This window comes from Tachyglossus aculeatus, chromosome 18 (assembly GCF_015852505.1).
Source record: "Tachyglossus aculeatus isolate mTacAcu1 chromosome 18, mTacAcu1.pri, whole genome shotgun sequence".
NCBI lineage: Eukaryota > Metazoa > Chordata > Mammalia > Monotremata > Tachyglossidae > Tachyglossus > Tachyglossus aculeatus.
The window spans coordinates 1,999,219-2,020,269 of record NC_052083.1 but is presented as its reverse complement, the minus strand read 5'-3'; the positions used below and the strand labels follow the sequence as shown (position 1 = coordinate 2,020,269).

Genomic DNA, 21,051 nt, shown 5'->3' with positions numbered 1-21,051 from the left:
TAAGTGGACTCTCCTTAATCCCCATTTCACCACAAAAGAACCCACCTATCCTCATAGAGGAACATGTGATGAGTTGGGATTAGCTGATGGACGAGTTGATTTTCAAGGCCACGATGAGTTAGTGTACAGCATGTAATCTCCCAGGTCAAAGAAGGAGGGGGTGGACTCGGGCTGCAGCAAGAGAGATTGAGGTTGGACCCAGAGAAGGACTGCCTCGCCAGGGTACTAGAGTGGGTGGCAGTGGGGGATGGATGGATGGATGGATGGTTGATGGATGGTGAAGCCCACACCCTCCCCTTCCCTGGAGGCTGGGGGAGAGACTTCTGTCAGGGTGGGGTGGGGCTGGGCCGGCCAGGCCAGAGCTCTTCCCGCCCCTCTGTCCCCCAGGCCTCATCCTCAGGAGGTGCGTCTTGGATGAGGAAGGAATTGCATTCTGGGAATCCCCCACGTACATCAAGTGTGTCTCCATCGACTACAGGAATGTCCAGATGATGGTGAGAGGCTCTCCTGACTGCACCGGCCCATCACCACCCTCTCGATGGCTCTGTCCCCCACTCCTTGAATGGGCCCCTGAGTGAGGTCTGCCATAGAGTGGGTCAGTCTGTGGGAGTGTCCATCCCTGGGGCAACAGGCCCAAGGATGCCAGGCAAAGGGTGGGTTCTGGGTGCTACCCCTAACTGCTCCCCCCTACCCCAGGCCACAGAGCTGGGCTCAGTTCAGAAACTCACAGACTCCTGCCTCAAGCTATCCAGGGTCTCCCGTCCCCTTGAGTACAAGACCCCCTCATCGCTCACTCCCCTTCTGGCCATCAGATGCGGGAGCACCTGGCCAAGGCCCAGCGGGGACTGGTGGGCCAGGGTGTCTCGGACGTGATCCTGAACCTGGTGGAGATCACGCAGGATGGGGCCAGCTACAGCGGGGACGTGCTGTCCACCCTGGACGTACTGAGGAACCTGACGGAGATCTTCCGGAGAGCCTACCACAGCCCCGGCCCTGGGGACGTGCAGGTGAGCAGAAGCCCAAAGGGCAGGGAGCAGAACTGTGGGAGGAACTGGTCTGAAGGACTGGGCAGGCAGGATCTCCTCACCTGCTCCTGACCACTCTCTCCCTATCTCCTTTCCAGAACTTCGTCCAGATCCTCAGCAACCTGCTGTCAGAGGAGAGCAGAGAAAAGTGGCAGGAGGCTCAGCTGGTACCGTAGGGGTAGTTGGACTGGCAATGAGCCAGGGGAGGGAGTCAGGGAATTCTCTCCACAGGAGATGGAAGAAGAGTGGGGGCATATTCCCAGGTTCAAGATCACCACCTGACAGTCCAAATCTAAAGTGCTGTCCTGAGGAGATTCAATGTTGGAGCTGCTGACCCTCTTTTTAAAATTTATGGTATTTGTTCAGCATTTACTCTATGTCAAACACTGCTATAACCACTGGGTAGATACAAATTAATTGGGTAGGACACAGTTCCTGTCCTGCATGAGGATAACAGTCTAGGAGGGAGGACAGGAATTTAATTCCCATTATACAGTTGAGGAAATGGAGGCACAGAGAAATTAAGCTACTTGCCCAAGATCACGCAACGAGCATTTGGCAGAGTCAGGATTAGAACCTAGATCTTCTGACTCCGAGGCCAGTGCTCTTTCTACTAGGCCACACTTTTCTCTCCACCCCCCTTCCCTAGCTCAATCTTCAACCCCCCTCCCTAACTCATTCCCCTTTTCCCCTTCCTAACTATTTTAGCTCAGTCTGGATGGGGTGGAGGAGTCCACCTTGGTCCCTCACTGCTCTTCCTGTGGTTGCAGCTGCTCCCGGAAGGCTCCATTTCTCCATGGAAGTAGTTCTTCCTTGGAAACCCATTTCAAGTCCAGTTTCTGGGCGGGGAGCAGATGCAGGAATGGAGGCTTCAGGGTTGGTCTCCATCTTTGGTGGGCCTCCACGTGGCTTGGCATTTGAAAACTTGAGTCACCGAGCAAGTGACCAACTGAACAAGGAGTCCCTGCCCCCAATTTACTTCTCCTCTCTTTCCTTCACCTCCTCCTTCAGGAGGGTCAGAGATGGCCAAAGATGGTGGTAATCGGGAAGGCGTCTGCCCAAGCCCAGAGCTATCCCCACCTCTTCGAAAGCCTACCCTCTCTCACCTGACACCTCCTTGGGCCCCGAGGTCTCTCTTGGCACCCCCTCGGACCCTGAGAGCCTGCTTGCCTATCACAGGTGGGTCCAAACGCCAAGGAACTCTTCCGCCTCGTGGAGGATTTCGTCGACGTCATTGGCTTCCGCATGAAGGGTTTCCGGGATGCCTACCAAGTGACTGACAATCTGGGTGAGTCTCCTCAGTGATCGGTTTGCCCCCTGATCCAGCTGCAGGGTGGGAAGGGTGGGTAAGCTGGGCACCCATCGGGAGGGTTGTCCCGGGCAAGGGGAGATGGGGAAGTGTGACCCGGGCTTTGGTCAGATGGAGTCGGACGGTCCTGTTTCCCATGGTGGGGCTTGGGGTAAGGGTCTTGGGGCACCCTAAGGCCATCTGCTTTAGAAATATGAGCGGCTCTTCTCCTGACTGAGAGAGACGTGGCCTCTCTCTCCTCTCCCCACCAAGTTCTTAGCATCCACAAGCTGCCAGCCAGTGGGGCCCCGGACATAAGCTTCCCCATGAAGGGGCGGCAGGGGCCAGCAGATTGGGCCAGAGTCTCCGAGGACAAGGTCACGGTCTCCAAGAGTGTCTTCTCCACCGGCATAGCAGGTGAGGGAGTCCCCCGTGGACTGACCTGGGGATGCCAGCCAGACATGCCACCCTTCTGGGGTCAGAATCAGTGGTGGTAGTAATAATAGTATGGAGTGCCTACTGTGTGGCCAGGACTGGGGGCCCTGCATTGGTCTTTTGGGCCACACGTGCTCAAAGATGAACTTCACTGACGGTGGGGGTTTTTTCCAACATAGATAATAATAATAATAATAATGGTATTTAAGTGCTTACTATGTGCCAAGCACTGTTCTAAGCACTGGGGTAGATATAAGGTAATCAGCTTGTCCCACGTGGGGCTCACATTCTTAAGCCCCATTTTACAGATGAGATAACTGAGGCAAAGAAGTTAAGCGACTTGCCCAAAGTCTCACGGCCGATTAGTGGCAGAGCTGGGATTAGAACCCACGACCTCTGACTCCCAAGCCCCACTCTTTCCGTTAAGCCACGCTGCTTCTCATGCTGCTGCCACTACTATATGGCTTTGGAAAAGTCACTTCAGTGCTCTGAGCTACAGTTGTGGGCAGTGAATGTTTCTGTTGTATTATTATATTGCACTTGCCCAGTGCTTAGTACAGTACTCTGTACACTGAAAGCACTCAATAAATACGATTGACTGACACTGGGCCATTGGGCATGCCCCGTTGGCTCTCTCCCAGCTCACCGCCCCCGTCTTCTGGTTTGATGTTTTCCAGAGGCTGACGACTCGTCCGTGTTTGTAATCGGCACCGTGCTGTATCGCAATCTGGGCAGCATCCTTGCCCTGCAGAGGTGAGACCTCTTGGCACCGCCCTACCCACCCCCTCCTGCCTCCTGCCACTCGGCATCCCTCCGGTGGGGCCCAGAAGGTCAGAGGGAGCGTCACCCCAGTCCCAGCCTTCCCCCAGCTTCTGGCCAGCTGGGCACTGGCTGGTTCAGATGCCATCTGATCACCTTAGAAGTGGTTTGTCCATCTGTCCATTTGCACGTCTGTCCTGAATGCCCCCAGGTCAGAGAGCCCTGGACCTTCTGGGGTCTCTCTAAAAGAATAGACCCACCCCTGCCCTCAGAGAGCTCCCAGTCTGCTGGAGGTAAGAGGACAGACTCTCAACGCTCCCCACATGTCACATCTATATGTTGCCAACTTGTACTTCCCAAGCTCTTAGTACAGTGCGCTGCACACAGTAAGCGCTCAATAAATACGATTGAATGAATGAACATCCTGAGATTCGGCTTGGAGACAGGGCTCCTGCTCCTATTCCCCCTGTCTGCAGTCTGGAGGTGGAAATTCAGGTTTCTCAAACTGCCCTTGGTTTGCAGAGCACGTCACGATGACTTGCCTTCAGTTGGCACTTTGGAAGTCCCTGCCGAGTTGCTCTCTCCATCTTCTGAGCCCCCCTAGAATCCCACCTCCTCCAGAAATCCTTCCCCGGTGGTTTATTCCAATCTTTAGCATTCATGTACACAGGTATATTATTATTTACTTATGCAGTATCTGTCTGGACAGTCAGTGCTTTATCCAGCTCTCTGTCTGGTACTGATAGGTTCTCCTGCCTCCTGTTTTATCCTCATACTTTCCTCTGGCTCTCATTAGCCATAAATCAAATTTTTTCTTGTCTTCCCGTGAGAGTGCAAGCTCCCAAAAGGTGGGGAACATGAGTCTTGCTTCATTTGAACCGTCTTGGACATTTAATACAGTGCCTAGCATTCAGGAGACACTCATTCATTATCGTCGTATGATTGATGGACTGATTGATGGACTGTCCTCTTTACAGGAACACCACCGTGCTCAACTCCAAGGTCATCTCGGTGATAGTGAAGCCTCCCCCTCGCTCACTCCTTGTTCCTCTGGAGATCGAGTTTTCCCACCTGTACAATGTGAGTCATTTGCCCAACACCATCACATCACTCCTTCCTCCTCCCAGAGCTCCTCCTCTTCCCTGGGCCCTCAGCCTCCCCACCACTGGCCTGAAGACTCCCTTCTGCCCCAACCTTATCACTGCCTGGCAGCCCACATTGATATTGCCCACAGGGTCACAAGGTTGGGTCTGTCCCAGGCACCGCTGCTGCCATGACTGGGGACAGCTAACCTAGGGCGAGCAGGGCTGGGGAGGGAAGAGCTTTGACCCTGTTGATGTAACTCTCTTCCCCTTGAGGGCCAATCGAAATTAGTATTGGATTCAAGGACCGGTCCCTTTTCTCTAACTGTACTCGCCCAATTAATCAGCGTGGCTCAGAGGAAAGAGCACAGTCTTGGGAGTCAGAGGTCATGGGTTCAAATCCTGGCTCCGTGAATTGTCAGCTGTGTGACTTTGGGCAAGCCACTTAACTTCTCTGTGCCTCAGTTACCGCATCTGTAAAATGGGGATTAAGACTGTGAGCCCCACGTGGGACAACTTGATCACCTTGTATCCTCCCCAGTGCTTAGAACAGTGCTTTGCACATAGTAAGCACTTAACAAATGCCATCATCATCATCGGTTTTTGTTGAGTGCTTACTATGTGCAAAACATTGTACTAAGCACTTGGAAGAATACAATAGAATTAGTGGACAAGTTCCCCACCCATAATAATCTTACAGACTAGCGATTACAGTCCCAAATGTTTTAGTACAGTTCTTTGCATACAGTAGGTGCTCAATAGATGCTGATTGGTAAATTGAATATTATTTATTGAACATCTAATGTGGGCAGCCCTGGGTTCTGGGAGCTTGAGAGAGTGCTGTGGAAGTCTTTCTGCTCTCAAGGAGCTTGCCATCTTTTGGATTTCAGTCAGAAATGGGCCAACCTGGAGCCTGTAAACTTCCCTCCCTTCTCCTGAGCCAAGTCACTCTCTCAGTCAGGAAAGGCAGGGTGGTCTAGTGGTACTTTTTATGGTATTTATTAATCCCTCACTATGTGTCATACAGTGTTCTAAGCACCAGCGTAGGTACAAGTTAATTAGGTCAGACACAATCCCTGTCCAGCACAGGGCTCACAGTCTAGGTAGGAGGAAGAATATGTTTTTTAGACTTTTAGACTGTGAGTCCCTTTTAGACTGTGAGCCCACTGTTGGGTAGTGACTGTCTCTATATGTTGCCAACTTGTACTTCCCAAGCGCTTAGTACAGTGCTCTGCACACAGTAAGTGCTCAATAAAGATGATTGATTGATTGATTAATTTTACAGTTAAGGAAACTGAGGCACAGAGAATTTAAGTAACTTGCCCAAGGTGGGACAACCTGATCACCTTGTATCCTCCCCAGTGTTTAGAACAGTGCTTTGCACATAGCAAGCGCTTAACAAATGCTTAACAGCAAGCAATTGGCCGAGCCAGGATTAGAACCCAGGTCCTCGGATACCCAGGCCTGTGCTCTTTCCACTAGACCATGCTGCCTCTCATCCATCAGCTATGCTGGGGGGACTTTGGGAAAGCTGATTGGCCACTCCGGGTTCCCTTTTCCCAGCTGGAATGGATTATTCCTGCCCATCTCTTCTGAGGATGGAGGGAGGAGGCAGGTTCTTCGGAGGCCGGAGATGCTCCCTAGGGAAGCGGCATTCCTTCCTTTAAACCACTAGGGGGCAACCCGGGGCCCTGAAGTGGCAACTTGTCGACTCCAGCCTGTTGTCCATGGCCAGAGGCTGCTCCTCCAGGCTGCGGATTATCCGGGCCCCCAGGCCCTTCTCTTCTCCTTCTCTCCAGCTCCCTGTCTCACCGGATAGCCATTCCTCTCCTCTGGAGCTCCTTCCCTGGGAAAGGGCAGGGGGAGGTTGGCAATTGTTCCACTACTGGTCTGGTGGTCTGATGAGAGGCTGGGTGGGGAGGACAGTGAAGTCCTTGAGCTTTGGACTAGCTGTAGATTTTAATTCCCCAGTCTCCTCGGGTTCCCACAAGCCTAGGGAATGGCCAGTTGGGTGTGGGATCCTACTGCCCCCCCCCCCCCAAATTAGGTGACTGCCCAAGGTCACACGAAGGTCGCTGATTTCCCCTTCCTTTCTGCCTCCATCTTCCAGGGCACGACAAACCAGACCTGCATCCTTTGGGACGAGGCTGACGTGTAAGTTCAACCAGGGGGTCGGGGGTCTTCACCTTCTCGGCAGCTCATCAACCCCCTGCCTCTGGCCCTCTGCCTTCCCGCCGTTCGTGCTGCTCCTGCCCCGGCTGCCAAGGGGCCCCTCCCTGGGGGCTCGTGGGGCCAGTGGTTAAACCTGGTTCTCAGCTAGTGGGGTTGAGGTTTGGCTGTGAATGCCATGCTGACCTCGAGCCGCTGGTGGCGGAGAGAAATGGGAGCGTATCCGACTTCCACCTCTTCCCCACCTGTGGCTCTGAGAGGGAAGGAGTGGTGCCCTGTGTTCCCCACGGCTGGGCTCGAGGTCCGTGACCCTGTACCTCTGGGTGGCAGGCCCATTTTCTGGGGCGTTGTGTCTGCAAGGTCCCGGGCCTGAGCAACAGGCCTTGGCCTTTCTCCAGCCACTATCATGCGTTTGAGCTCTCTGGGCCTATTTTGTAGCACCCGGGCTTCCTGAGCTGCTGGGGACTCTCTACCTTGGGCCTAGTCCCCAAGGAAAATAGGATGGGGGGGGCAGCCGGGGGTGGAGGAGATGAGGGGAGGGCGCCTGAGGTCAGAGGGGCTTTCTTAAGATGAGACTAAAGAAGCTAGAACTCTTCAGCCTGGAAAACTTCGGTCTGAGGGGGGATCCAGGTGACCCAAGTCATGAAGGGGCTGGACAAACGCGGTCTGATCAGGAGGAGTTTTGGAGGCATTCCCGCTAACCCACTTAGGGAAAAATTGCAAAACAGAGGGAATTCTCCTAGCCCAGGCTGTGGGCAAAATTTGTCAGGGAGGAGGGTCAACCTGTGGAAATGGTTCTCACCGGAAGTTGTGCCAGCAGAACATACCCTCCCATCTGGCAGGGAGGCGGCGGTGGTGGAGGTGATGGGGGAGGGAGGGAGGGCGGGTGTGGAAATTCCTGGAGCAGTGGCCCATGCTGGTTCCAGAGAGCATGTTAGGGGGTGGGGGCGAAAGTTGAGGGAGAAGGGGAACATGGTCTGACCCATTATGATGTGGGGGTTTTAATTTACCAGAAAACAGCCAGGGCCAGGATGGACTGGGGTTGGGCTAAGGTGGTAATAATAATAATAATAACAACAGTAATAATAATTCACTCATTCTGTCGTATTTATTAAACTCTTACTGGGTGTAGAGCACTGTACTAAGCACTTGAAAAGTACTATTCAGCAACAGAGACAATCCCTGCCCACACAGGGCTTACAGTCTAGAAGGGGGAGAATAAATAATAACAATAATAAATAGTGAGGTTTGTTAAGTGCTGGGTATGTGCTGAGCACTGTCCTAAGCACTGGAAGAGATTTCCTCATCTGTAAAAATGGGGATTCAATACCTGCCTTCCATCCTATTTACACTGTGAACCACATGTGGCACAGGGGCTCTGTCGAAAGCGACCAACTTGTATCTACCCCAGCGCTTAGATCAGTGCTTGACACATAGTAAGTGCTTAACAAATACCATTATTATTATTATTCAAGATAATCATTCATTCATTCAATTATAGTTATTGAGCACTTACTGTGCGCAAAGCACTGTACTAAGCATGTGGGAGAGCATAGTATAACAATAACCAGACACATTCCCTGTGCACAATGTACTTGTAGTCTAGGGGGGGAGACATAATCCCTGTTCCACATGGGGCTCACAATCTAATGGGGAGGGATTGTCTTACAGATGATGCAACTGAGGCTCAGAGAAGTGAAGTCATTTGCCCAAGGTCACACAGGAGAGAAATGAGAATTAGAACCCAGGTCCCCTGACTCCCAGCCCATGTTCTTTCCCCTGGGCCACACTGCTTCTCACTGTGCTTCATCCCAAATTTCAGGCATCCTTTGACCCCCTGCTGAGAGTTGGGGTCCCAGGGGAGGGGTGCTGAGGAAGATGGCAAGGTCCTGAGCTTTGAGCTGGGCTTTGAGCTCTGGTGGGGACCCTCCTGTTTCTGTCTGTCTCAGCCTCTGCCCTACCCCTCTGACCCCTTACCCCATCTCATTGAAGCAAGCAAGATGGCTTCAGTGTACCCAGAGTGGAGGAGGATTTGACGTACCACTGTTCCATAAACCTTTAAGTCTGGGGGTATTGTCACCATGTCCATCAGCTACCTGACAAGGTACCTGGAGATGGAGTTTCTGCAGCTCCATGCCCACTCCTTCCCTTTTGCTCTGAAGCTCCCTATGGGTGGCAAACAGGTGTGCCTCCTGGGCACTCCATACAGTGCACAGCACTCAGGAGGTGCTCAGGAAATATCATTACCTGAGAGAGGCAGAACTAACCTAACTCTGGAGAGGCCCCCAGAGAAAGAGACAGTGGCTGTACACCAGAAGCAGGGAGAGACAGACACAGAGAAAAAGTCAAAAACAGGCAGATACATTGAGACACAAGGAAAATGTGGAGGAAGAAGAGAGGGCCCCTGGTGGAGTGGGGTTGAGAGGTGCGAGGATGTGATGGGGAAGGGAGTAAAGGAGGTGGAGGGGTAAATGTGGACAGAAGAGAGGGAAAAGGAGGGAGGGGAAGGAGAGAGAAAGAAAGAAGATTGCAGAAGAAAAGGGAAGAGGGCCAAGACGGGAAAGGGGACAGTGGAGGCATTGAGAGGTGAAGGAAGGAGACAGGAAGCAAAGGGTGAGGAAACTAAGGACAGGGAAAGAGGTGGAGAACAGGGGCAGGAGAACAGAAGGGAGAAGTACTTGAGAGGAGGGCAAATGGAGATCTGAGCACGGAGGAGGGAGGGTAAGGCGTGGCTTGGCCCAGGAGGGGCCTGCTAGGGCTGGGATGAGGTGTGGACAAGAATGGACGCCTGAACAGCGTGTTTGCCGGAGGAATCCTGAGCAGTCCAGCAGCCCCTGCCCTGGTTAGACTGAAGAGCATTCTCCTCCTCTCTCTCCCCCTCCCCCCCTCCCTCCTTCTAACGCTCTCTCCTCATCCTTCTCTCCCCCTCCCTCTGCTTTGTGACAGTCTCAGCGGCTTGAATGGGGTTATCTTGGCTTCCACTCAACAGCTCTGGGTCTGAAGGGGATTCACTTTTTTTTTTCTCTTCCCTCCCCGCCCCCCCTTCCTTCTCTTCGTCGTCATCCTCCCCCTCTTGCCTTTCTCCTTCCTCCTTTTTGTCATTCTCCTCATCCTTCCTCCCCTCTCATTTCTCCTTGTAGCCCTCCCTCTCTTCCCTGCCCTCCCCCTTGATGCTCACTTTCTTCCCAGCCTAAGGGGCACAGTGACACCTGCTGAGGAAACCCAGCATTGCTGGAGCCCTGAAGGGTTTGGAGAGGTGGGAGCCACGGCTCGGGGTGCCCAGTGGACCCAGGGTGAATAATTAATAATAATAATAATAATAATAATAATAATAATAATAACAACAACAATAATAATAATAATAGCATTTATTAAGCGCTTACTATGTGCAAAGCACTGTTCCAAGCTCTGGGGAGGTTACAAAGTGATAAGGTTGTCCCAAGGGGCTCACAGTCTTAATCCCCATTTTACAGATGAGATAACTGAGGCCCAGAGAAGTTAAGTGACATGCCCAAAGTCACAATGAGGGCTGGGGACACTACGGTAGCCCCGGAACTGACTGTGAGCCCACTGTTGGGTTGGCACCGTCTCTATATGTTGCCAACTTGTACTTCCCAAGCGCTTAGTACAGTGCCCTGCACACAGTAAGCGCTCAATAAATACTATTGATTGATTGATTGATTGACTTCTGAGGCCCAGGGCAGCCACCCTGCCTCTTGAACATCTCTGCTTCTCTCATTCGTGCATTCATTCATTCAATCGTATTTATTGAGTGCTTACTGTGGGCAGAGCACTGTACCAAGCGCTTGGGAAGTCCAGGTTGGCAACACCCTACCCAACAGTGGGCTCCCAGCCTAGAAGGGGGAGACAGAGAACAAAACAAAACATATTAACAAGATAAAATAAATAGAATAAATATGTACAAATAAAATAAATAGAGTAATAAATACATACAAACATATATACATATATATAGGTGCTGTGGGGAGGGGAAGGAGGTAAGGCAGGGGGAACGGGGAGGGGGAGGAGGGGGAGAGGAAGGAGGGAGCTCAGTCTGGGAAGGCCTCCTAGAGGAGGTGAGCTCTCCGTAGGGCTTTGAAGGGCTTTCTCTCTTCTTTCCCTAGAGGGAAGCAGCCTGGCGTAGTGTCTAGAGCACTGGCCTGAAAGTCAGAAGGTCATGGGTTCTAATCCCGGCTCTACCCCTTGTCTGCTGTGTGGCCTTGAGCAAGTCATTTAACTTCTCTGTGCCTCAGTTCCTTCATCTGTAAAATGGGGAATAAAACTGGGAGCCCTTTGTGGGACGGAACCAACTTGCTTGTATCCACCGCAGTGCTCAATACAGTGCCTGGCACATAGTAAGCGCTTAACAGATACCATAATTATAGAGAAGCCTCATGACTTAATAGAAAGAGCATGGGCTTGGGAGTCAGAGGACGTGGGTTCTAATTCCAGCTCCACCATTTGTCTGCTATTCATTCATTCATTCAATCGTATTTATTGAGCGCTTACTGTGTGCAGAGCACTGTACTAAGCGCTTGGGAAGTACAAGTTGGCAACATATAGAGATGGTCCCTAACCAACAGCAGACTCACAGTCTAGAAGGGGGAGACAGACAACAAAACAAAACATATGAACGAAATAAAATAAATACAATAGTAAATATGCACGAGTAAAATAGAGTAATAAATCTGTACAAACATATATACAGGTGCTGTGGGGAGGGGAAGGAGGTAAGGCGGGGGAGATGGGGAGGAGGAAGAGGGGGAGAGCTATGTGACCTTGGGCAAGCCAATTCTCTTCTCTGTGCCTCAGTTGTAAAATGTGGATTAAGACTGTGAGCCCCATGTGGTTCAACCTGATTACCTTGTATCTACCTCAGCGATTAGAACACGCTTGGCACATAGTAAGCACTTAATAAATACCATCATCATTATTGTTATTATTATTATCCCTCCTCCTCCTCCTCCTCTTTCCCTCCCCTTCCTGCCCAAAACCCTTCACTGTGAACGAATCTTGAATTTGAGTGTGGGGACCCTAGGTTTAGGAGGAGACAGATGGAAGATGTGATTGCAGTCTTGAAGTAAAGAAAGGGAGACTGTGTGGCCTAGTGGAAAGGGCTGGGGTCCAGGAGTAAGGAAACCTGGGTTCTAATCTCATCTTTGCCTCGTCTCTCTTGTGTGACATGGGGAAGTCTCTTACCCTCTCTGGGCCTCAGGTTCCTCATAATATCTGCCCTCCCTCTGCCTTAGACTGTTAGCCCGACAGTGGGGATTATGCTGGATCCGACTGTACAATAATAATAATAATAATGGCATTTATTGAGCGCTTACTATGTGCAAAGCACTATGCTAAGCGCTGGGGAGGTTACAAAGTGATCAGGTTGTCCCACGGGGGGCTCACAGTCTTCATCCCCATTTTTACAGATGAGGTCACTGACGCCCAGAGAAGTTAAGTGACTTGCCCAAAGTCACACAGCTGACAAATGTGTGACTTACCTCCTTCCCCTCCCCACAGCACCTGTACATATGTATATATGTTTGTACTTATTTATTACTCTATTTATTTATTTATTTTGCTTGTACATATTTATTCTACTTATTTTATTTTGTTAATACGTTTGGTTTTGTGCTCTGTCTCCCCCTTCTAGACTGTGAACCCACTGTTGGGTAGGGACCATCTCTATATGTTGCCAACTTGTACTTCCCAAGCGCTTAGTACAGTGCTCTGCACACAGTAAGTGCTCAATAAATACGATTGAAAACGAAAAGTGGGGAGCTCGGATCTGAGCCCATCACCTCTGACTCCAAAGCCCGGGCTCTTTCCACTGAGCCACACTGCTCTATCTACAGCATAGTGGATAGAGCAAGGGCCTTAGAGTCCGAAGGTCATGAGTTCTAATCCCAGTTCTGCCACTTGTCTGCTGAGTGGCCTAGGGCACTTCACTTCTCTCTGCCTCAGGTACCTCATCTGTAAAATGGGGATTGAGACTGTGAGCCCAGTGTGGGACAGGGACTATGTCCAACCCAATTTCTTGTATCCATCCTAGCACTTAGAACAGTGCCTCATACATAGAAAGTGCTTAACAAATACCAGAATTATTATTACCCCTGTGCTGACCACAGTGCTTGGTGCATAATAAGTGCTTAACAAATACGACTAATAATGATGGCTGTGGGCCCAGGGAACCGAAAGCCATCTCTCCTGAGGACAAAATAAAAAGGAACATTTCCAGTAGCAGTTGAGAGAGGGGTGGGTCAGGGGCAGGGAAAACTCACCATGCCTGCAGTGTGACCCAGGTGGTGGGTCTCGGGGGAGGCTGAGACCCCTCAGCAGAGGCTCGGAGCCCCCAGTGCAGGCTCAGGACCCCTGATGACTAATCAATTCCATTCAGGGCTTGCATTTTCCACCCCCCCAACCGATGCTGGAGTTGGAGGGGTGGTCACGGGCTCTGAGGATTATGGGGTGGGCCGGCAGGGGCAAGGGAGGGGGCCAGAGTGGGGCAGACTGTCTAGGTTTCTTTTCCCACCACAAAGAAATCTACTGTCTCCACTGAGCACTCTCTCTTCCCCCACCCCTCCTCCTCACCCCCCTCCTTCCTTCTCCCTCCCATCCCCCTCCATGCATCTCTCTGTCTCTGTCTTTCTCATCTCTTGCCCCCTCTTCTTCAGCCCCCACCCATCCTCGGGTGGAAATGGCTATTTTTACACAGTTCTTGACCATCAGCCAGAATCCGGCACTCCTCTCTCTCCAGACCAGCCAAATGGAGCTAGTAGAGGAGTGTTGTGTGTCTCCTGAGTGGCACAGATCTGGGTGTGTCTGTTGGGGGTCACTGGGGGAGCAGGGAAGGACAGTCAGGGGGACAAGTCAACTCTTCCTCATAATAATAATAATAATGGCATTTGTTAAGCTCTTACTATGTGCCAAGCACTGTTCTAAGCTCTGGGGAGGATACAAGGTAATCAGGTTGGCCCACACGGGGCTCACAGTCTTAATCCCCATTCTACAGATGAGGTAACTGAGGCACAGAGAAGTTAAGTGACTTGCACAAAGTCACACAGCTGACAAGTGATGGAGCCAGGATTTGAACCCATGGCCATGGGTTCGAATCCTCCTGCTCCCTGAAGTCTGGATCCTTTAACTCCATTTCTCTCCTTTCTCCTTCCTGCATCGCCAACACACTTGGACATATGCCCTCTAAGCACTTAATATTCAGCCCCACGGGGCTTATGTTCCTGTCTGTAATTTATTTTCAGGTTTGTTTCCTCCTCTAGACTGTAAGCTCCCTGTGGGCAGAGAATGAGTCTACCAACTCTGTTGCATTGTAGTCTCCCACATGCTTAGTTCAGTGCTCTACACACAACAAGCACTCAATAAATAACATCGATTAATCGATTGGGGGAGTTGGGGGTGAGTGCTGTGTGCCGCTCTATGCGGGGAGGCAATTCCAGTGGAGTTGCACTATGCCGGTGTCCTGCAGCCCTGTCCCTTCCTCGGCCTCTGTCTGGAAGCTTCTCCAACCCCCTGGTCATCCTGGTTTATGTGCCTGTTCCTGAGCCAGTTCTATCCTGCCCTGCCAAAGATGTGGAGAGCAGAGCGACATAGACCTGGGCCAGAAAGACAGCCTGAAGCACTGGCTGGTGGGACTCAGCTCATTTTTGTCACGTGGAGGTCTCCGGGGACATGAAGGACCTAGAACACAGACCCAGACTCAGGCAGGGGCATCCCCAGGGAAACTGAGGCGGCGGCAGAGTCTCTGCCTTCTCGAGATCAGGGATTGGTCCCGGAATCGTAGGTTCCTTGTGGATCTACTGCACTTCTCAGATTGTGACCTCCTTGGGTTCAGGCACCACAAACGATTCTCAGTCAGGCATTGTTCCCGGGTTTGGTCCAATGCTCTGCTCAATCAATCATTTATATTTATTGAGCACATACTGTGTGCAGAGTACTGTACTAAGCGCTTGGGAGTATAACAGAGTTGGTAGTCACGTTCTCTGTCTACGACGAGTTCAAAGTCCAGAGGTGTAATCAGTGCTATTGCTGCAACTACTAAGTGAAGGGGTGTTGGGTCGCAAGGAGTATCCAAAAGGACACCTGTGCAAGGCGGGATGGTGAGCCCCCGAACCTTCTCACAGAGGGGACCCTGCCCCACGTAGCCCCCCTCAGCCAGGGTTCAGGACAAGAAGACAGGCACCTGGTGAGCGGGCTCTGAGGCTGAAAAGTAATGACCAGGGCGTAGGTCAGTCAAGGAGGTTGAGGGGTTAGTCCTGAAGGGACAGCTCCCTGCCACCCAGCCACCCCCAGGACAACAATAATCATCCATTCAATCCTATTTATTAGGCGCTTACTATGTGCAAAGCACTGTATTAAGCGCTTGGGAAAGTACAGAACAACAATAAAGAGTGACAATCCCTGTCCACCACAAGCTCACAGTCTAGAGGACTTGAGCCCGTTGTTGGGTAGGGACCGTCTCTATATGTTGCCGACTTGTACTTCCCAAGCGCTTAGTTCAGTGTTCTGCACACAGTAAGCGCTCAATAAATACGACTGAATGAATGAATGGATAAAGGCCATCAGTGGCTCGAGGACTCCGGGTGGTGCGAACGCAGCGGGGGAGGTTTTCTGGAGGAATCGAGATTTCAGTAGGGCTTGCAGCCTCATGGATTTGAAGGGCAAGGGAGGCCCAGCCAGGGGTTTGCCATGAGCCAGTGATCTAAGGCGAGGGGAGACAGGCAGACAGACAGACTCGTATGCTGTGTCAGGGAGGACCAAAAGGGTCTAGTTAGGGAGTATTGGGTGAAGAGAGGGAGGAAGAGGGCAGAAGGCAAAAGGAAAGAAGCTTCTTCTTGAAGAGGAGTGAAATGGATGGCCATTGGAGGTTGTGAAGGAGTGGAGAGTTAACTTTCTGGGCAGCGGTGTGGAGCGTGGTCTGCCGGGGAAGGATAATGGCATTTATTAAGTGCTTACTGTGTGCAAAGCACTGTTCTAAGCGCTGGAGAGGTTACAAGATGATCAGGTTGTCCCACACGGGGGCTCACAGTCTTCATCCCCATTTTACAGATGAGGTAACTGAGGCCCAGAGAAGTTAAGTGACTTGCCCAAAGTCACACAGCTAATTGGCAGAACCGGCATTTGAACCCATGACCTCTGACTCCAAAGCCCGTGCTCTTTCCCACTGAGCCACGCTGCTTGGGAGACCAGTGAGAGGCTTGTCTCTTTGTCTGATTATGAGATGATGAGAACCTGGGTCAGGGGTTTGGTTGGAGGGTGGGAGCCGATCTGGGAAATGTTGTGGAGGGAAAGCCAGCAGGATGTAGTGATAGACTGATGGGGAGAGCAAGAAAGACAGCGAGCCATTAAACTTGGCACCATTTGCTTTCACTGAAGTCAGGGAGCCATTAAAGATGGCACCAAGTTTGTGGACTTCTGAGTCCGGGAGGGTGGTGGTGTCAGTGTCGGAGGTGGGGAAAGTCGAGGGAGAAGTGGGTTTAGGTGGAAATCAAACCCCAGAGATGCATGGCCATGGACATCGCAAACATTTCCACAGTTAACATGCCAGATCTTCCAGAGCACTGAGAGGGTCTCGGAGCAGTCAGAACGCCTGGAGCTAGGTGGGGCTTAATCTGGAAAGGCTTCCTGGGAGAGGCAGCTTTTCCTTCTCATTTTCCTGTCATCCATTCCCACTCATCCTGGCCCCAAAGACTCCTGGCTTGCCAGCTCTTCCTCTCACCGTGCCCAGCCAATGGTGGTGGCTAATGTTTCCAGGAATGCAGGCTGCCATAGAAACCAGCCCCACAAAAGGCAGGAAAAGTTGCATTGCCACGGTTACATGGGAAAGGCGAATCTGGAGATGGGGGCCCCGGGGCAGTGCAGAAGGGCTCTCACCCTGCTGCTTTCCGTGCCAGAGACACAATGCCCCACAGAAAAGTGGAAGAGAGTGCTGGCCAATTGGAGTCGCGGGTCACGCCTGCTGAGAAAAAATCTGGCTGGTGGGGGGGCCGTGGGAGAGTCGGCCCTCTCCCGCCCTGCCCCCCGCCTCTTCCCATGGAAGGGGGGAACGGAAACAAGAACTGGCAGAGAGTGTGAAGGGCCCTGGCCAATGGTAGCAGCCACCAGCTCTCAGCTGAGACCCAGTTTTCCCACCCCTAGCCCGGGATCAGGCCCCCACCACCCTAACAAGGGTGAGCCAAGCGTGGATAAAGAGTAGGTTGGGTAAACAGCAAAATTCTAGTGCATGGAGCCACAGGTCTTTTCTGCTCTCTGGGAGGCATGGGAGAGGAAAGGCACCTTCTCTCAGAGTGAAGCACAACTCATAGGGGCTCAGTGCTCAGAACACTGCCCAACCCTTAGAACAGCGCCTGGCACATAGTAACCACTTAACAAATATCATGAAAAAGAATTGTGATGGATTAAATATCATCCAGCTAGCTGCCCCAGGACCAAGAGTCATCAGTTCTGTCAGTCATTCAGCAGTATTTATTGAACACTTATACTGGGCAGAGCACTGTACTAAGTGCTTGGAAGAGCACAAAACAACAGAGTTGGAAGATATTCATTCATTCAATCATATGTTGCCAATTGTACTTCCCAAGCGCTTAGTACAGTGCTCTGCACACAGTAAGTGCTCAATAAATATGCTTGATGATGATGATATTTATTGAGCACTTACTGTGTGCAGAGCACTGTACTAAGCACTTGGGAAGTACAAGTCAGCAGCATATAGAGATGGTCACTACCCAACAGTGGGCTCACGGTCTAGAAGGGGGAGACAGACAACAAAACAAAACATGTAGACAGGTGTCAAAATCGTCAGAAAAAAATAGAATTTTAGCTATGTGCACATCATTAACAAAATAAATAGAATAGTAAATATGTGCAAGTAAAATAGAGTAATAAATCTGTACAAATATATGCGAGTGCTGTGGGGAGGGGAAGGGGGTAGGGCGTGGGGGGATGGGGAGGAGGAGAGGAAAAAGGGGGATCAGTCAGGGAAGGCCTCTTGGAGGAGGTAAGCCCTCGGTAGGGCTTTGAAGGGAGGAAGAGAGCTAGCTTGGTGGATATGTGGAGAGAGGGCATTCCAGGCCAGGGGAAGGATGTGGGCCGGGGATCGATGACGGGACAGGCGAGAATGAGGCACAGTGAGGAGGTTAGCGGCAGAGGAGCGGAGGGTGTGGGTTGGGCCGTAGAAGGAGAGAAGGGAGGTGAGGTAGGAGGGGGCGAGGTGACGGAGAGCCTTGAAGCCGAGAGTGAGGAGTTTTTGCTTGACACATGGGTTGACAGGCAACCACTGGAGATTTTTGAGGAAGGGAGTGACATGCCCAGAGCGTTTCTATACAAAGATAATGCACAGAGTGAAGTATAGACTGAAGCGGGGAGAGACAGGAGGATGGGAGATCAGAGAGGAGGCTGATGCAGTAATCCAGTCGGGATAGGATGAGAGATTGAACCAGCAAGGTAGCAGTTTGGATGGAGAGGAAAGGGAGGATCTAGGTGATGTTGCGGAGGTGAGACCGGCAGGTTTTGGTGATGGATTGGATGTGTGGGTGAACGAGAGAGCAGAGTCAAGGATGACACCAAGGTTGCGGACTTGTGAGATGGGAAGGATGGTAGTGCTGTCTATAGTGATGGGAAAGGCAGGGAGAGGACAGGGTTTGGGAGGGAAGATAAGGAGTTCAGTCTTGGAAATATTGAGTTTTAGATGGTGGGCAGACATTCACTTGGAGATGTCTTGAAGGCAGGAGGAGATACGAGCCTGGAGGGAGGGAGAGAGAGCAGGGGCAGAGGTGTAGATTTGGGTGTCATCAGCGTAGAGATGATAGTTGAAGCCGTGGGAGTGAATGAGTTCACCAAGGGAGTGAGTGTAGATAGAGAACAGAAAGGGACCAAGAACTGATCCTTGAGGAACCCCTACAGTAAGGGGATGGGAGGGGGAGGAGGAGCTCGCAAAGGGGACTGAGAATGAATGGCTGGAGAGATGAGGAGAACCAGGAGAGGATGGAGTCTGTGAAGCCAAGGTTGGATAGCATGTTGAGGAGAAAGGGGTGATCCACAGTGTCAAAGGCAGCTGAGAGGTCGAGGAGGATTAGGATAGAGTAGGAGCCATTGGCAGATATATTTCCTGCCCACAACAAGTTCACAGTCTAGAGAGGGAGACATAAATATCAATAAATAAATTACAGATGTGTACATAAGTGTTGTGGGGCTGAGGGTAGTATGAATACCAAGTGGCCAAAAGGCACTAAGTCTGACCTGATTACTTTCAGGGCTTAGTACAGTGCTTGGCACATAGTAAGTGGTAACTGATGCCACTATTGTTATTCTTCTTATTATTATAACTTTCTGGGCCTCAGTCTCCTCATCTGTAAAATGGAGATTAGATTGTGAATCCAGTGTGGGACAAGACTGTGTCCCATCCCCTAGCCTTGTTCCTACTCCAGCACTTAGCACATAGTAAGTCTTTAATAAATGCCCTGGGGATAATGATTTGATTATTATTATTGCTATTATTATCATCATTATTATCCTTTGCAGCCTTTCAAATGGCTCTCTCTCCAGTCAGGGCTCCTCAGGTACCCCATTTCAAGTACTGTTCCTGTACTTCAAACGTTTCCCCTTGTACCTGTCTGGGTATACAGCAGAGCCAGGGAGAAAGGGAGTGGTCCCAATCCACTGTTACCAGGGAGAGAATCCGGATCAAATACCAGGTCTGGAGGCATGTTAGTGGTTGGGGGAATGTGTTTCCTTTGGAGAGCCCCCTCATTGGATCTCCTTAGAGGCAAGAGGTTGGATGCAATGAACTGTCAAACTTCCCTGTTCCCTGTGGATTCTGAGAAATCATTTCCCCGCTCTATGTCTTGATTGCTCCTCTGAAACTGAAGGTGTGAATCGCCAGCCCCTCCTTCTTTCCTTCCTTCCTTTCCTCTCCTCTTTCTCCCCGCTTCTCTCTTTCCCTAGGATGGAGTTGGAATGAGAGGGGCTTTATTTGTATGTGTACAGAGTTTACCGCCCTCTCCTCCAGGGAGATGTGCTCTATAAATACGCGGTCCGAGAACTGTTTGGAAGTTAACGTTTGGTCAGATGATTTTTAAAGGAGCCAAAGTCTTCGAGACTTGTCTCTCACAGCTGGGAACTCTTCAGCTGAAAACTTACACCGACTGCAGGCCACTTTACTGCTTTGTCTGGATTGGTGCTGAGTGGGGAGAGTCTGGGTAGGTTGATGCAGGTGTATTGAGGTTTGTATGTGTGTGACTGGGGGCTTGTGTGGCTGGAAGAGTTCTAGTTGCAAGTATGTGGTTTTGGATGGGTGCTTCTGTGTGCATTTGTTTCTATCCTTGGACTGTATGATCCTCAGGGATGGTGAGTGGGAAATGACTTAGAGCTCTTTGTCAGCAGGGGCCAGAGAACTACTGGCTTTTGCTGTTGTTTCCTCACCTTCCTTCTGGCTGGTATGGGGCAGGCCCTCTGCTCATCCCCACCCATCACTTCACTCCTGACTGGAGCAGATACTCTCCCATGCCTAACAATGTCACCCTCCTGGGCAGATCTGGCTAATAGTGTAGTGGATGACTGAGTGGCCATTTCAGTGAATGTTTTGCAGGCAGGTGATCCAGCAGTGGGGTGAGGGGAATGGAGCAGCGGATAGCTTAAGGGGAGAGGAGTATTTATTGACAGCTTACTGGGTGCAGAGCACTGGAGTAAGCTCGTGGGAGAGTATTGTTCAACAGAGTTAATAGGCATGATCCCTGCCCACAAGGAGATTACAGGAAAAGACAGAGCTTAAAGTAGATGACAGATAAGGAGAACGGCGGAGTGTAGGGCTGTGTACAGTAGCCCCTTGGGAGATAATGGGGCCCAATGGGAAGGGTACGGGCTAGGCGTCACTAGACCCGGCTCATATTCAGCTCTGCCACTGGCCTGCTGTGGGACCTTGGCCAAGTCACTTGACCATGCTGTGCCTCAGTTTTCTCATCTGCAAAACTGGCCTATGATAGCTGCTCTCCCTCCCTCTTAGACTGTGAGCCCCAAGTGAGACAAAGATCAGGGCTGATCTGATTATCTTGTATCTACCATAAACTTGTTGTGGGCAGGAGTTGTGTCTGTTTATTATTGTACTCTCCCAAGCACTTAGTATAGTGCTCTGCACCTAGTAAGCGCTCAATAACTATGATTGACTGACTGATGGACTAAAACCCTTGATACATACCATAACGAATGGGAGAGTCAGTAGACATAAATAAGCCGTTATACCCTAGGTAAGAGTAAGAAAATAGATATGAATAGCAGATTAAAGGAAATA

General features: G+C 51.0%; 1 protein-coding gene across 12 annotated transcripts in view; it reads left to right on the top strand.

Annotated features, from left to right (window-relative positions):
• The window catches only part of ADGRB1 (adhesion G protein-coupled receptor B1), a 132,522-nt gene that overhangs the window by 54,223 nt on the left and 57,248 nt on the right, over positions 1-21,051 (top strand). For all 12 annotated transcript variants that reach the window (XM_038759999.1, XM_038759998.1, XM_038760003.1 and 9 more), the window contains exons 10-17: positions 388-494; positions 813-1,007; positions 1,124-1,192; positions 2,205-2,313; positions 2,587-2,730; positions 3,426-3,501; positions 4,485-4,587; positions 6,700-6,743. In XM_038759999.1, coding sequence (XP_038615927.1) covers positions 388-494; positions 813-1,007; positions 1,124-1,192; positions 2,205-2,313; positions 2,587-2,730; positions 3,426-3,501; positions 4,485-4,587; positions 6,700-6,743 — 847 coding nt within the window. The remainder of the gene's footprint in view (positions 1-387; positions 495-812; positions 1,008-1,123; positions 1,193-2,204; positions 2,314-2,586; positions 2,731-3,425; positions 3,502-4,484; positions 4,588-6,699; positions 6,744-21,051) is intronic.